Source organism: Octopus bimaculoides, chromosome 18, assembly GCF_046866305.1.
Source record: "Octopus bimaculoides isolate indiv1 chromosome 18, ASM4686630v1, whole genome shotgun sequence".
Classification (NCBI taxonomy): domain Eukaryota; kingdom Metazoa; phylum Mollusca; class Cephalopoda; order Octopoda; family Octopodidae; genus Octopus; species Octopus bimaculoides.
Window position 1 is genome coordinate 31,547,886 of NC_142945.1, and position 14,431 is coordinate 31,562,316.

The following is a 14,431-nucleotide window of genomic DNA, read 5'->3' on the forward strand; positions in this document are numbered from 1 at the left end:
GATGTAGGACAAGATACTGCAATAGCCTGGGCTTCAGAGTTCCACAGCTCTTCAATATCCTCCCGAAGGACCTGAGAGACCTGCATGGGGTGGATGTAGGTGTCTTCAAGATGAGGTTGGACCTCTTCCTGTCAGGTGTCCCAGATGAACCAACTTCGCGGCAGAAGGTGCAGATGAGGGCAGCTGCATCAAACTCTCTCATGCACCAAATGTCGATTTCAATTTCACTTGCCTCAACAGGTCTTTGCAAGCGAAGTTTAGTGTCCAGTGAAGGAAAGGTAAGGTACACATAAGTGGGCTGCTACACCCACGTGCACACTCACTCTCGGAGTGGTTGGCGTTAGGAAGGACATCCAGCTGTAGAAACTCTGCCAAATCAGATTGGAGCCTGGTGTAGCCATCTGGTTTGCCAGTCCTCAGTCAAATCGTCCAACCCATGCTAGCATGGAAAGCAGACGTTAAACGATGATGATGATGATGATGATGATATATATCCTAACTTAAACATTCCTTGTGTTACATGTGCTATGAGTCAAAGCAATTGCATTTTTGTGAAGTAGAGTTTGGTGATATCTATAAAAGTATAATTGTTATATGGGACCCATTTTTATTAAGCTTCATAGTTGGATAGAAGACAACATAATACTTTTTAATCATCTGAAGCCTGATTTTCCAGAAGTTGAAGGGCTAGGGAAACAAAAAGAAAAGCAGGGTAAGCTCCAATCTCAGAGACAGCAAAATGCCATGGTGACATGACCATTTAGAAGTAAAACTTCAGTTTGATACAACCAGGCAAGCCCGCTTGAGGGAACAAGACACCAGAGTCTAAAGCCAATAGATAAGTCCGCTTGAGGAAACACGAGACACCAGAGCAGAAACGATGGAGGTTGGAGTCTCGAGCCAATAGAAAAGCCTGCTTAAGAGAACTGGTGTTAACAGAACAACTTCAAAATAATGCAGCCCGAAATGCCTGCTCCAGAGAACAGGGAACATCAGAGCAACTACAAGTCAGGTTGGAATTTAAACCTTTTTGTTGTGAAAAGTGACTGTTTGCCTTTAACTGCAATCTGACACGTGGGAACTATGATAGATGCCTCATAAATACATATGAGTTCAGTACAGACTGGGGCAAAGGCCAGGTGACTGCTAGTGTGTGTGTGTGTGTGTGTGTAGATTTATATATAGATTTTTGTCAGTAAAAACCTGAAATTCTTTGAGCAGAAAATAATGGGTTTACCTACAAGATGGCAACTGTTTGACCTGTGCTGAGCTGTTACTTAACAGGATTAAAAATTTTCACAAACAGGGCATGCTCTGGTGCTTCTCTGATGTGAAAAACTTTGACCAAGGCCAAAAGTTTAACAGGATAAATAACAGATGGTTATGTGTAGTTCCTAATGATCTCCCCAGAGTGATGCACACTAAGTTTCCAGCAAATATAGTTCTTGGAATTTATGCTGTTAGATACAATGAGGTGCTGCAAACAGTTGTTTAGCCCTGGATGAATGAAGACTGCAATGGAAGGCCAGATGTGTTTCAACAAGACTCTACCTTCTCACAAAGCCAAACTTGTAGCCTTCAAACTCAACATGGACTACTACATTTGGAATGTTGTTGTGAGGATTATTGATATCCTCACAATACCATAGCTTCACTGAAGGCCTCATTGTCAAGGTGATGTCTGAAGTGAATAAAGGCCATTTAATGCAGGCATGTTGATGATTCCGGTTCATTGAAGCTGAAGATTGATTCATAGAATAATCTTATAAGAAAGCTTACGAATAAGTGCACAATTTTTTTCTTCAAGTACATTTGGTTTTTGCTAGATTAGATTTGTTTTATTAAATTTCCAAATATGTCCTCAAATACATTTCAAATCCTGCACGTACTTTATTTACAGTAATTGTGTCATTATAATTTGATATATGTTATTTATGTTGCTAACTATTAAAAGTTTCTTGATAATTTTAGGGTTTCCCTATAAACAAATTTTATAGAAAACCTTGAATTTGTTTTCCACAATGACTTGAGTACTGTGTTTCTTTTAGTCTTTTAATATTAACTATGTTGAATTAAATATATCTGTATCTAATTCTCAGCTCTATCAAACTAAATTTCAGTGATAATTCATATGATAATTGCCCTATGTTTAAGGAAACATTTGTCATTCAGCTCTAAAACACATAATCCATAGGCAAATATGCACATATATAGATTATCATGGTAAATACTTATAAACTTGCTTAAAAAAAACAAAAAAACAAAAAAAAACTGTCAGGTATCTTTGCTGAAGCTATCATTGTTTTGATATTGTTCATTAATTCCAGGGGAAAGCCATGTCACTGGCAGAACAAGCATCATATACTCTTATCAATGTACCAACAGATGCTGAACCACCTTCTGAAATGCAACTGAAACAAGAACTGGGTAAGGTTTTGCTCTATCATGTTTTATGATGCATTTTATGATGACTAGAGAGACTGCATGTATCAGATGTGTGATGAATGTGGCAATGGAGGTAATAACAGACGAGATATGATGCATATGTATCATATATTGCAGGTGTAGCATAGAACCTGTAGTATTTGAAGAGACTGTAGGTATGTTATATGACAGACAATAAATGTGAAGGCTCAGAAGACAGTGACTGGAAACAAATGAGTTAAATATATTTTCAAAGTAGTTGAGAAACCTGAGGTATGCCAGCAGTAGTAATGTATCTGTTGATATATGCATACAATATTGATAAATGATACATTCTGAGTTTAAAAAATGATACAAAATAGAAGAAGAGTGTGCATAATATGATATAATGAAGAAATGGCATACATTTGTTATATTAAAATTTATATTTGATTTCATGTGATAAGATAGATTGTATGAAATATGTTGTATTGCAAATTATTCCAATCAATTCCAACTCAGAAAATATTTTTCTGATAACAACTCAGTGTGTATGTCTGTACAAATTAAAGGAGTATAACTGAATGGTAACAAAAAGAAAAGATTAAAAAGTATGTTTCTTCAGTGGGACAGTTAAAGCCATAAATATAATGACTTTCACATTGAAGAAACAAGATACTTTCTTGTATTTGGTAAAGAATAAGATGTGTCAAAATGCAAATCTTTGAAAGAGAGAATGGCAGAATGTTTCAAATTTACTAAGGTGGCGAACTGGCAGAAATGCTGGGTGAAATACTTAGCTGTATTTTGTCTGTCTTTATATTCTGAGTTCAAATTCTGCCGAGGCCGACTTTGCCTTTCATCTTTTTGGGGGTCAATAAATTAAGTACCAGTTGCATCCTGGGGTTGATCTAATTGACTGGCCCCCTCCCCCAAAATTTCAGGCCTTGTGCCTAGAGTAGAAAAGAATGCTTCAAATTTACCATTTACTTCTTTTATGAGGGAAATTTCAAAATAACTGACAGAGCAGTGTCACTATAGAACTTAGAAAGGTTACAGGTACAGTCCACATTCACCTCAGACTAAATTATTATATTAAAAAAATTGTTAACATTTAGCGAATTTAGGCAATGCACAGAGAGGAGTAATTATGAAAGTCTGAAGCTAATACCCTAAATAAAAATAGACTGCAGCTTGTTTTTTGAGCCACACAATAAAACTTGTATTTTGGTGAAACAGCTGTTTTTACCAATCTACATTTGACTTCTGATACAATCCTACACAGTACAGTAAGAAAAGTATGTATGAATAAACAGTGTACTGGAGCAATTTGTCAAGTCTGAAGGTGCTAAAAGTAGGGTCAGCAGGAAGTTCTGTGAGGTATTAACTTACAGTTAGGAGTCCACAAAACTCAGTTATGAGGGTTTTTATCATTATTATTATTTTACTTCTTGCAATAAATGAGTGTAGAAGTTAACACCTAAAAGGAAAATATTTGCTTGCCAAAAATCTAGTTTCCATTGTAGAATCTGATGAAGAATAAAATAAAAGAATTTCAACATATTGGCAGAGTAAGTTTGAGTTAAAACTTGATATTTTTTCATTTTACCAGTCACAAGAGTAATAGTTAACTTAGTAAACTAGATTAAGGTAAGAAATAGGTATTTGCTAAAACTGGAAAAAATATATAATACGTGATTGTAGCAATATTTGAATTTAAAGTTTTAAGAAAAATAAATTATTAACCCTGGACTTTCTAAATTATCCTTTTTGTCATTGGCATTTTCAGAGAAGGGCGATGTGAAGACAAAGATCAGTTCTTTGAAGAAAACCATTCAAATGATTCTAAATGGGGAGAAAATGCCCTCGCTATTAATGACCATCATCCGTTTTGTGATGCCATTACATGATCACACCATAAAGAAGTTGTTACTGATATTCTGGGAAGTAGTGCCAAAGTGCCATCCTGATGGTAAACTTCTACAAGAGATGATTCTAGTCTGTGATGCTTACAGAAAGGTGAGTTGGTTTAGTTTGCACAGTGCATGAATGCACATGTGCATCCATCATCTGATCAATTTATTTTGTGATTTATTACATACATTTGTTAAAAGTTTGTTCAGTTTCATTTCTTCCTTTTTCACCCCACTTTATTTTTGAGTTATGTTTTACCTTATTTTTATTTCTGTAGTAATGAGCCAAACTTCATTATCATAATTTCACATGACGACATATAAGTTTTTTATCTATCCACAAATTTTTTGTCTCTATCAGATTTTTAAAATTTCTAATTTTGTGGCAGAATCAGGACTTACACTTTTTAAAATTCAGATTTAAAGTAAAATTATTTTCTAGATTAAAATCTAAAAATGTAAAAATTATTTTGCACAGTTTCAATCTCAACTTGTTATTATATTTAATTAATTAAAATTGTCTTTTAATTGTGTAACTTGCTAAACTATCTCTTCCCTCTGGATCTACCTATAGTTTAAGACCACTACCATATTCCTCATTAACCTTCACACATCTCTTGCTCCTTGCCTTGACCCAAGATGAAAACAACTGCCCATAAATCTTTACCCTCTTTCCTCTTTAATTATCTTTTACATACCCTGTCTTCAGGTTGAAAAGCACTGTCATTATGCTTAATTAATCCTCACTTGAATTTTGTATTCACTCTCTAACTAGATTGAGAATCACTGCCTTCTTAACTTAACCCTAAATGTTTTTTCTTGCATTGCCTTTCCTGTTTGTGATACATTTTAATGATAGTCTACTCCTATTTATCTTCCATGTACCTTTTCAAATAGGATAGTGTTGTTCATATATTTCATTAAATCTCTGAAGGCTACCAACTGCTACACTTTCCACTACATTGTGTTTTGTAGGACCTTCAGCACCCTAATGAATTTATTCGGGGCTCCACCCTTCGTTTCCTTTGTAAACTGAAAGAGCCTGAGCTATTGGAGCCTTTGATGCCTGCTATCCGTCAGTGTCTTGAGCACCGACACTCCTATGTACGACGCAATGCTGTGCTCGCCATTTATACTATCTACCGGTCAGTATGCATTAATTTCCTCTTTCTCTCCAATTATTTTTTGTTTTTTTTTGCTGTGACTTCTCTTTTACTTCTCATCTTCCTTTGTTTTCTTTTTCATTCTGCATCTTCCACATCTTCTTTCTCATTCTTTGACTCTCCATTCACTCCTCTGTTCCCTTTGTCTTTTGTCTTACATTATCTGTTTCCTCTCCTTTTTCTTTTTCTCTTTCTATCTTTAACAATAAAAATTTTAGTTAACAATCATTATTTTCCTAGGTCTATTTTTAGGCTTTGTTTTTAACTGAAGGGTTATATATCTTTGAAACTGCTGTTAGCTTGGGCATTGTTATAGTAGGGACTGCTTTATCAAATATTTTCTTTGAAGAGGATAGATTAGATGTTGGCTTTCAGGTTTTTAAACACTATAGTGGGGTAACAGAACTTTATATATGCAAGCTTAAATATTTGATAAGTTTAGGTACCATAAACCAAAGAAAAACCTAAGATACATAAATAAAAAGTCTAATCACTGACCCTCTGTCATAAAATGAATTGTGAACAATCAAATACCTAGACTTTCGGCAAATGAAATGATATTTAACTCACATGCACATTATTACAATGTAACATTAGCTAGGGCACATTATACTGAGAAAATCAAATATATACCTAATGATAATTTTATTAATGTATATAGCACAAATAATGATAGCACTAAACCATACTTTGGTTGAAGAAATTATAACCACGAAATAGAGGGAAAGCAACACAATAAAGAAAACTAAAATAGGAAATAGGGCTAATTTAAATATTAATTATAAGATTACCTGGAATTCCTTAGGTAGTGGCCCTATCATAGATTATACAAGTCATTATAGATCAAACAAAAAGTATAAAAAATATGTACTGTTTTGTGGTATATTCCAATCTTCAGATTACATGGTTGCAAGGGATGGCATTTTCCTAAATCTAACAAATATCAGAAAATCTTTAACAGGCTTACAGTGAAATTATTGTATACAACATCTAATAATTCAGAATATTGCTTCATAAACTCAGTAATAGAAAGGTAAAGCAGGAGATAACTAATGCGATTAGTGGAGAGTAATGATAGAAATAATCCTTTTAATAATAATTGTGATAGTAAGAAGAAAGTAATAAAGCATGTCCAAATAATTCTGATAAAAATAATAATATAGGCTGTAAAGTTTCCTTCTCGAGGCATAGTGATTCATAAGGGCCAATTTCCTTGTTTCCATGGTGTATTTCTATGGTTTCCATAGAATGTCAGTCCGTTGCAGGATTATTCACTTTTGTCAGCTGGAGCAACAGGAAATGAAGTGCTTTGCTCAAGGACAAACCATGTGTTGCCCAGTCCAGGAATCAAAGCCACAATCTTACGCACCTCCACTAATATAGGCATTGGCAAATATGATATAAGTGATAATCCAAATGCTAAAAGTCTTAATAATAGTACTGGAAACAGCAACAAGGATAGTAAAGAAGGGTGTATTGAGAGCACTAATAATAACTGCAGAAGCAATAAAGGTAAAATTAGAAATAGAAGTAAGTCTGGTTACAACTGATTAGGAAAGTGTGATAAGGAATTGTAGTTTCAAGGATGGGAACATGTCCTCTGCAAAATGAATCCTTTTGGAAGAATGTAATGTACAAATGTACAATGAGAAGGCTAGCAGATGCATCTGTATATATTGGCACAACTACTGATTCTTTCAAAAGTCAATATCAAAACTATATTGCATAATATAGAAACATGAGTAAAAGACACTGCACATCATTCGTTGACCTGGTCTGGAAGCCTAAGGTAGGTAGAATGCAATACATCACCTGAATGGAAACAAAAAAATGCATATCCGTATAATACTTTCTCAAGATTTTACAATGTCTGTTCCAAGGAAGCCATATGCATTTTAATGGATGCAGATAAACTGGTGAACTAGTACTCCAAAAGACTTATAAAATGCAACCACTGGCTAAGATGTTAATTTTCGCTGTTTTATAAAAACAATTTACACTTGAAACTTTATTCATCAAACCTGCTTCAGTCTTTCTTTCTCTATCATATGTATGTATTTGATTCAGATTTTAAAAAATATAGCTGTATATATAGCCATGGCTAGGCATGGCTGTGGGGTAAGAAGCTTGCTTCTCAACCACATGGTTCTGGGTTCAGCCCCTTGGGAAAGTGTCTTCTTATATAGCCTCAGGCCAACCAAAGCCTTGTAAGTGGATTTGGTAAACAGAAACTAAAAGAAGTCCATCATATATAAACATCATCATCATTTAGCATCCATTTTCCATGCTGGTATGGGTTGGAGGGTTTGTCAAAGAGCTGGTCAGTCGAGAGCTGCCCAGACTCCAATTGTTTGTTGTGGCATGGTTTCTACAGCTTGATGCCATTCCACTTAACAGAGTGTACTGGGTACTTTTTACATGCCACCAACATAGGTGTGTTTATGCAGCATCAGCATGGGTATGTTTATGCAGTAGCAGCACGGGTGCTTTTATGCGGCACCGGCACCTGTAGGTGTGGAAGACAGCAATTTTATTTAGTTTAACGCGTCTTACCAAGTATAGCAAATCCCCACATCTCCTGGTCCCTTGTCATTTCCTCAGTGGGGCCTAATATCCAAAGATCCTTTCTCACTACTTCGTCCCATGTCTTCCTAGGTCTACCCCATAAGTACCCTCCACAATTAGAGCTCCACAGTTCTTTATGCAGCTGTCTTCATTCATACACATCAGACAAAACTAGCACAGAGTTCTCTTTTGCCATTAAGTAACCTGACACTTTTTTTTTCCTTTTGTCTGTTTATGTATTTTGTATGTCACTATATCTATGGGTTTAGTTGTGTCAGTAAACTGTTGAAAATGATGTCTTTGGGTATACATTATCACATTGAGTGAAATGATGATAGGATCTAACAAAGGACTTATTTAAACAATCACCTGAGGAAGTGCATTTTACATCTTCGATGAATGATAATGATTACACACCGCGCTGTAAAAATGTGTTGAAACAACTGTAGCTTCTTACTACATATTCTATTTTACTCATATGTCTGTATATTACATTATGTTTTATTCTATTTAACTGTATCTCTAAATGACAATGATGGTGACATATCATTTCATTTCATTTCTGTTTTTAATTAAAGCAGTTTGAATGTGTGCAAGAAGTGTACATATGTGCTTATACAAATAGATATATGCATGTATGTGGAGGCGAAATGGCCCAGTGGTTAGGGCAGCGGACTCGCGGTCATAGGATCGCGGTTTCGATTCCCAGACCGGGCGTTGTGAGTATTTATTGAGCAAAAAACCTAACACGAGGCTCCGGCAGGAGATGGTGGCGAACCCTGCTGTACTCTACCACCACAACTTTCTCTCACTCTTTCTTTCTGTTTCTGTTGTGCCTGTAATTCAAAGGGTCAGCCTTGTCACACTGTGTCATGCTGATTATTCTCGAGAACTACGTTAAGGGTACACGTGTCTGTGGAGTGCTCAGCCACTTGCACGTTAATTTTACAAGCAGGCTGTTCCGTTGATCGGATCAACTGGAACCCTCGATGTCGTAAGCGACGGAGTGCCAACAATATGCATGTATTTTTCCTTCTTTATTTTACTTGCTTTTATTTCTGTCTTTAGAAATAATAAGTGTGTATATAAGAAGTGCATATATAAATATATATATGTATGTGTGTGTGTTTCATTTTTACATTATTATATCATTCTTTCTTGGCTTTATAATAGAATGTATGTAAAAAGTATATGTATACGAGCATGTTTAGATGAATACAAGTGCATGTGTGTTTTGCATATACACACATTCTTGTATAAATAAATGTGTGGATATATAAAAATATACACACTACATTGTATGTGGGTTACACTTTCAACCCAACATATATTGATATAAACAGTAAAGATAGTAAGAATATTAGTAAGAAGCATATATGTGTGTACATATATAAAACAATATACACTACCTTGTATGTGGATATATGGAAGCATATGTATACAGGGCAGGTAACTTGTTTTTTTTTGTGTTGTTTCAAAAATGCATATATGACCTAGATGGTAATAAATCAACTTTAGACAGAAGCTTGTTTGAGTCCAGAATGAGGCTGGTTGTTTTGTTAAGAGAGATGGAAGGTGATTTAGTTCCTTAGAAGCAAGAAAACAGTTGATAAGTACTGAAATAGTATGGAATTCCTGCCTACGCCTTTCCTACAAATTGAGCAGGCCATTTACCAGAAGGAAATAGGGTTCTATCTGTTTTCTTACTTACTAGAACCTTAATCTTTGCTCAGTTAACCTTAAGGCCCTTAGATTCCAGGTTTTGTTTCCTTACCTGAAATTTTTTTTCTAGCTCTGATATACAATTGGCTATGAGGGCAATATGTGTATGTGTGTGTGTGTATTTATATATATATATATATATATATATATATATATATATATATATATATGTGTGGTCTGATAATAAATATCTAAAGCACGCACAGTGAAGCTGCTTGACACAGATTGACCTTGAACTCTGCTGTGCATGCGCACTAAGTTTACACCTGTGTTTGGAAGTAACGTGATTGTCGCATTGACCATAATGAAGAAAGTTGAGCAGAGAGTCTGCATCAAATTTTGCCAAAAGCTTAGCGATTCCTGTTCAGAGGCCTACACAAAGTTCTTATGTAGCTGAAACCCAAGTGTCTTTTTGGTCGGCTGAAAACAGTATTGACACAAACTTGGCAGACAAGCGTCTCGTACCCAAATCTTCAGTGATGATGGACTGAACTGAACCATAACTAATCTGCACATCCTCTGATAACTCACAAATGGTGATTTGACAACTTTCCCTCACAGCTGCATGCACATCTGTGATGTTTTTCTCAGTTCTGCTGGTTGCAGGTCTCCCAGAATTTTTGTCACTATTGACATTTTTTGGGTCATCTTCAAAATGCCTGAACCACTTGTACACTTGTGTGTGACTCATACACTCCGCTCCATACACTTTCTGCAACTTTGTGTAGGCCTCTGAGCAGGTATTGCCATGACAGCTTTTTTTGTCATGTTACTTCCAAGCACTGCTGTAAACAGAAGTAAGCTAGAATGTTAAAACTTAGAATGCATGCACAACAGAGGTTAAGGTCAAACTGTGTCAAGTGGCTTCACTCTGTGTGCTTTAGCTTCATTACTATGGTAACAGTCTGGATACTTATTAATCAGACCTCCATATATATATATATGGTTATAAATAATGAGAGAGATATAGTATGATAAAATTTATTTAATCATTGGAAATTCTTATTTGACAACAACTGTTTTTCATCTTACTAAAATATGTAGATAATTAAGTTTCTTATATTTTATAATAAGTAGTAAATTAGTTACATGTCTACATTAATATAAACCATCTTTTAATTAATGCAGATGTTAAGCTAGCTCTTTGGGTTAAAAGAAATCTATATTAAAAAATAATCCCTCTAAATAATGTTCAAGAACACAAAGTCAATATTTTTAAAAAGATCCTTAAGAAATATGGAAGACAATATTATTATTGATACAAATTAATATGAGTTTTCTAAAGAAGGGAAGGGTAATTTAGTAAGATATTAAAAAGTAACTTGTAGATAATTTTGGTATAAGAAAAGGAAAATGATATATTTATCGTTAATAACCTCAAGAAAAAAATATAGAGACAATGTTTATGAAATTTAGGTCTTGATATCAACAAGACAAATATGAAATATTAAATTAAAAATTCATGTGCTTTTCAATGAAAAATTGTTACAGTGAGGGTTAGAAAGTTGCAGGCTTCCTTTTAACTCTATTCTTTTACTTATTCCAGTCATTTGACTGCAGTCATGCTGGAGCACCATCTTGAATCTTTTTAGTCGAATGACTCAATCCCAATACTTACTTTTTAAGCCTGATCTCTTTTGCCAAACCACTGAGTTACATGGACATAAACACACCAACACCAGTTGTCAAGCAGTGATGGGGGGGAGGGGACAAACTCAGACACAAAGATACGCACACAAATATATACACGTATATATTGGGTTGTCTGGAAAGTTCATGATGATTTTTAAGGGAAATTAAAAGACAAAACAAAATTATGCCATTAAATATTTATTCAACTAAATATGAACCATTTTGTTGCACAACCTTTTTCCACCTTGCTTTCAACTTAAAGATTCCATCTTCGCAGAATTTTGGTGGTTTCTTGGCAAAGAACTTATTAAAGTGGATTTTTATGTCTTCCAAAGAATTAAAATTTTTACCATTGAGATTATTTTGCAAGGATCTGAATAAATGAAAATCTGAAGGAGCAATATCTGGTGAATATAGTAGGTGGTATAACACATCCCAGAAATTTTTGACGATTTGCTCAAGAAACATGAGGTCTGGCATTATCCTGATGGAAAACAATACTGTTCCTGTTCACCAGTTCTGGGTGTTTGTCTTGAATTGCTGCCTTTAAATCATTCAGTTGCGAGCAGCACTTCTCAGAATTAATGGACTGGGTACTTGGCAGAATCTCATAGTACAAGATTCCTTTCCAATCCCATCAGATGCAGATCATGACTTTCTTAGGATGAAGACCTACTTTTGGGGTAGCTCATGTCGCTTAACCCAGGATCTTTTTCACTGAACGTTGTTGTAAACGATCCATTTCTCATCACCTGTCACAGTTTGCTTCAAAAAGGGTGCATTTTCATTGTGTTTATACAGCAAATCACAGATAGAAATGCAATCCAAAAGATTCTTTTCATTCAGATCATGTGGTACCCAAACATTGTAGTGATTTGAATACCCAAGCTTCACTAAGTGCTCATGGATGGTGGATTTTGATAAATTTAGTGTTTCTGCCAATTCCCACATTGTGTGATGTGGGTTATTCTCAATCAGTGTCTTGATTTGGTCATCATCTGAACTGGGTGTGTCTGCTTGACTGTTTTTCATCAATAAGGCTACAATCACCAACTCTAAACTTAGCGAACCACATTTGTACAATTCTGTCAGCTAAAGCACCTTCACCATACACAGCACATATCTTTTTTGTTGCTTGTGAGGCATTTTTGCCTTTATGGTAATAAAAAAGCATCAAGTGTCTAAAATGCATCTTATAATCTACCATTTTCATAAGGATGCAAAATTTACACGAATTAAGTAATTTTAAACTTTCTTAAGAGATAGTTTGAAGTGTACACTAACCAGAAATGTAAGCGTATTATGTGTCGATAAATTTGACATGTTCTAATGTTTTGGAACATAAACAACTAAAAATCAGCATGAACTTTCCGGACAACCCAATATATACAACAGGCTTCTTTTAGTTTCTGTCTATCAACTCCACTTGCAAGGCTTTTGGTCAGCCCAAGGCTATAGTAGAAGACACTTTCTCAAGTGCCACGCAGTGGGACTGAACCCAGAACCATGGTTGGGAAGCAAGCTTCTTGCCACACCTGCACCTATAAATATACACATATGTCTGTGAAGGTTGAAAGGTAAAGTTGACTCAGCAGAATTTGAACTCAGAATGTGAATACAGATGAAAGCATTTTGCCTGGCATGCTAATGATTCTGCCAGTTTGCTGCCTTCTATGAGAATCTATTGCAGTGCACTCATAATTACACTGACTGAATCAAATTATTTTGTAATATTTAATTATTATTCATACTTTTAGAAATATAGTAATAATTTTAGAGATTACATACATACATACATACATACACACACACATACACACTAAACAAGGTCAATCTATATCATAATGTTTTATCGCACAAACATTAAAGCAAAAGAAAATAGGAATTAATTCCAAAAGTGCCCTGTTTCATAGTTGTTGATTAGAGAGAAGAAAGTGTACAGCTTTTGATGAAGAAGTCACACATTTCACAATAAAACATACTCTTAACTGATTTATGATCTCAACAAGCACACATGTGGCCAAACTAGCAATATCAAGGAAATTTCCGCTTTATATATAAAAATGTGAGCTACCTTGTCTACCTACCTGTCAAATCTTGTTCTCCCTCTGGCACCAGCTGCTCTGAAGGAAATTTTAGAAGGAACCAGTTACTAAACAGTTCAGTTGGCATAGCCATGGCATTGTGGGTAAGAAGTTTGCTTTCCAAGTTCTACTGTGTGGCACCTTGGACAAGTGTTTTCTGCTATAGCCTTGAACCAACCAAAGCCTTGTTTGTGCATTTGATTGATGGAAACTGAGAAAATCTTTTTCTTTATATGTATGCGTGTATAAATATTTGTTTCCTTGTCTAGACATGATGTCATAGTTGTAAATGAGTGTCATTGTCACATATGCAATGTCCTTCATTGCCATTCATCCATGTTAACATGTCTGGTCATGGGAGAAAGATTATGTTACTTGGAAACAGGTGAGGGTTGCAGGTGAGCAGAAAGGGCATCCAGTTGTTAAAAATCTGCCTCAACAATTACCATCCAGCATATGTGAGTGTAGGAAAATGGATGTTAAAATGATATGTCAGGGGGTGTCTGTATCCATAATTATTTCTTCTACTCTGTTCTTTCATAGGAATCATGACTTTCTAATACCTGATGCTCCTGAGCTTATTGCAAAATTTTTAGACGAAGAACAAGACATGTCTTGCCGACGCAATGCTTTCATGATGCTTATTCATGCTGACCAAGTAAGAATTTTTCTATGACGCTTGTATAAATAACCTTTCTCTTACTCAGCAAAAATTCACATCAATCTCTATCCCTCTTTTTCTCTTTCTCTTTTTATGTATGTGTGTGTGTATCATCATCATTATCATCATCATTTAGCATCCATTTTCCATGATGACTTGGGTTGGATAGTTTAACAGGAACAGGCAAGTCAGAAGACTAAACCAAGCTCTGTTATCTATTTTGGCATGGTTTTTTTTGGGTATTACATTAAGATGAATTTTTTAATTATCTGAATGAAAAATACTCTG

At 35.1% G+C, this 14,431-nt stretch overlaps 1 protein-coding gene across 1 annotated transcript in view; it reads left to right on the forward strand.

Annotated features, from left to right (window-relative positions):
• The window catches only part of LOC106880484 (coatomer subunit beta), a 208,801-nt gene that overhangs the window by 15,905 nt on the left and 178,465 nt on the right, over positions 1-14,431 (forward strand). The window contains exons 2-5 of the mRNA XM_089365970.1: positions 2,328-2,427; positions 4,193-4,422; positions 5,292-5,461; positions 14,026-14,140. Coding sequence (XP_089222096.1) covers positions 2,337-2,427; positions 4,193-4,422; positions 5,292-5,461; positions 14,026-14,140 — 606 coding nt within the window. The 5' untranslated portion in view covers positions 2,328-2,336. The remainder of the gene's footprint in view (positions 1-2,327; positions 2,428-4,192; positions 4,423-5,291; positions 5,462-14,025; positions 14,141-14,431) is intronic.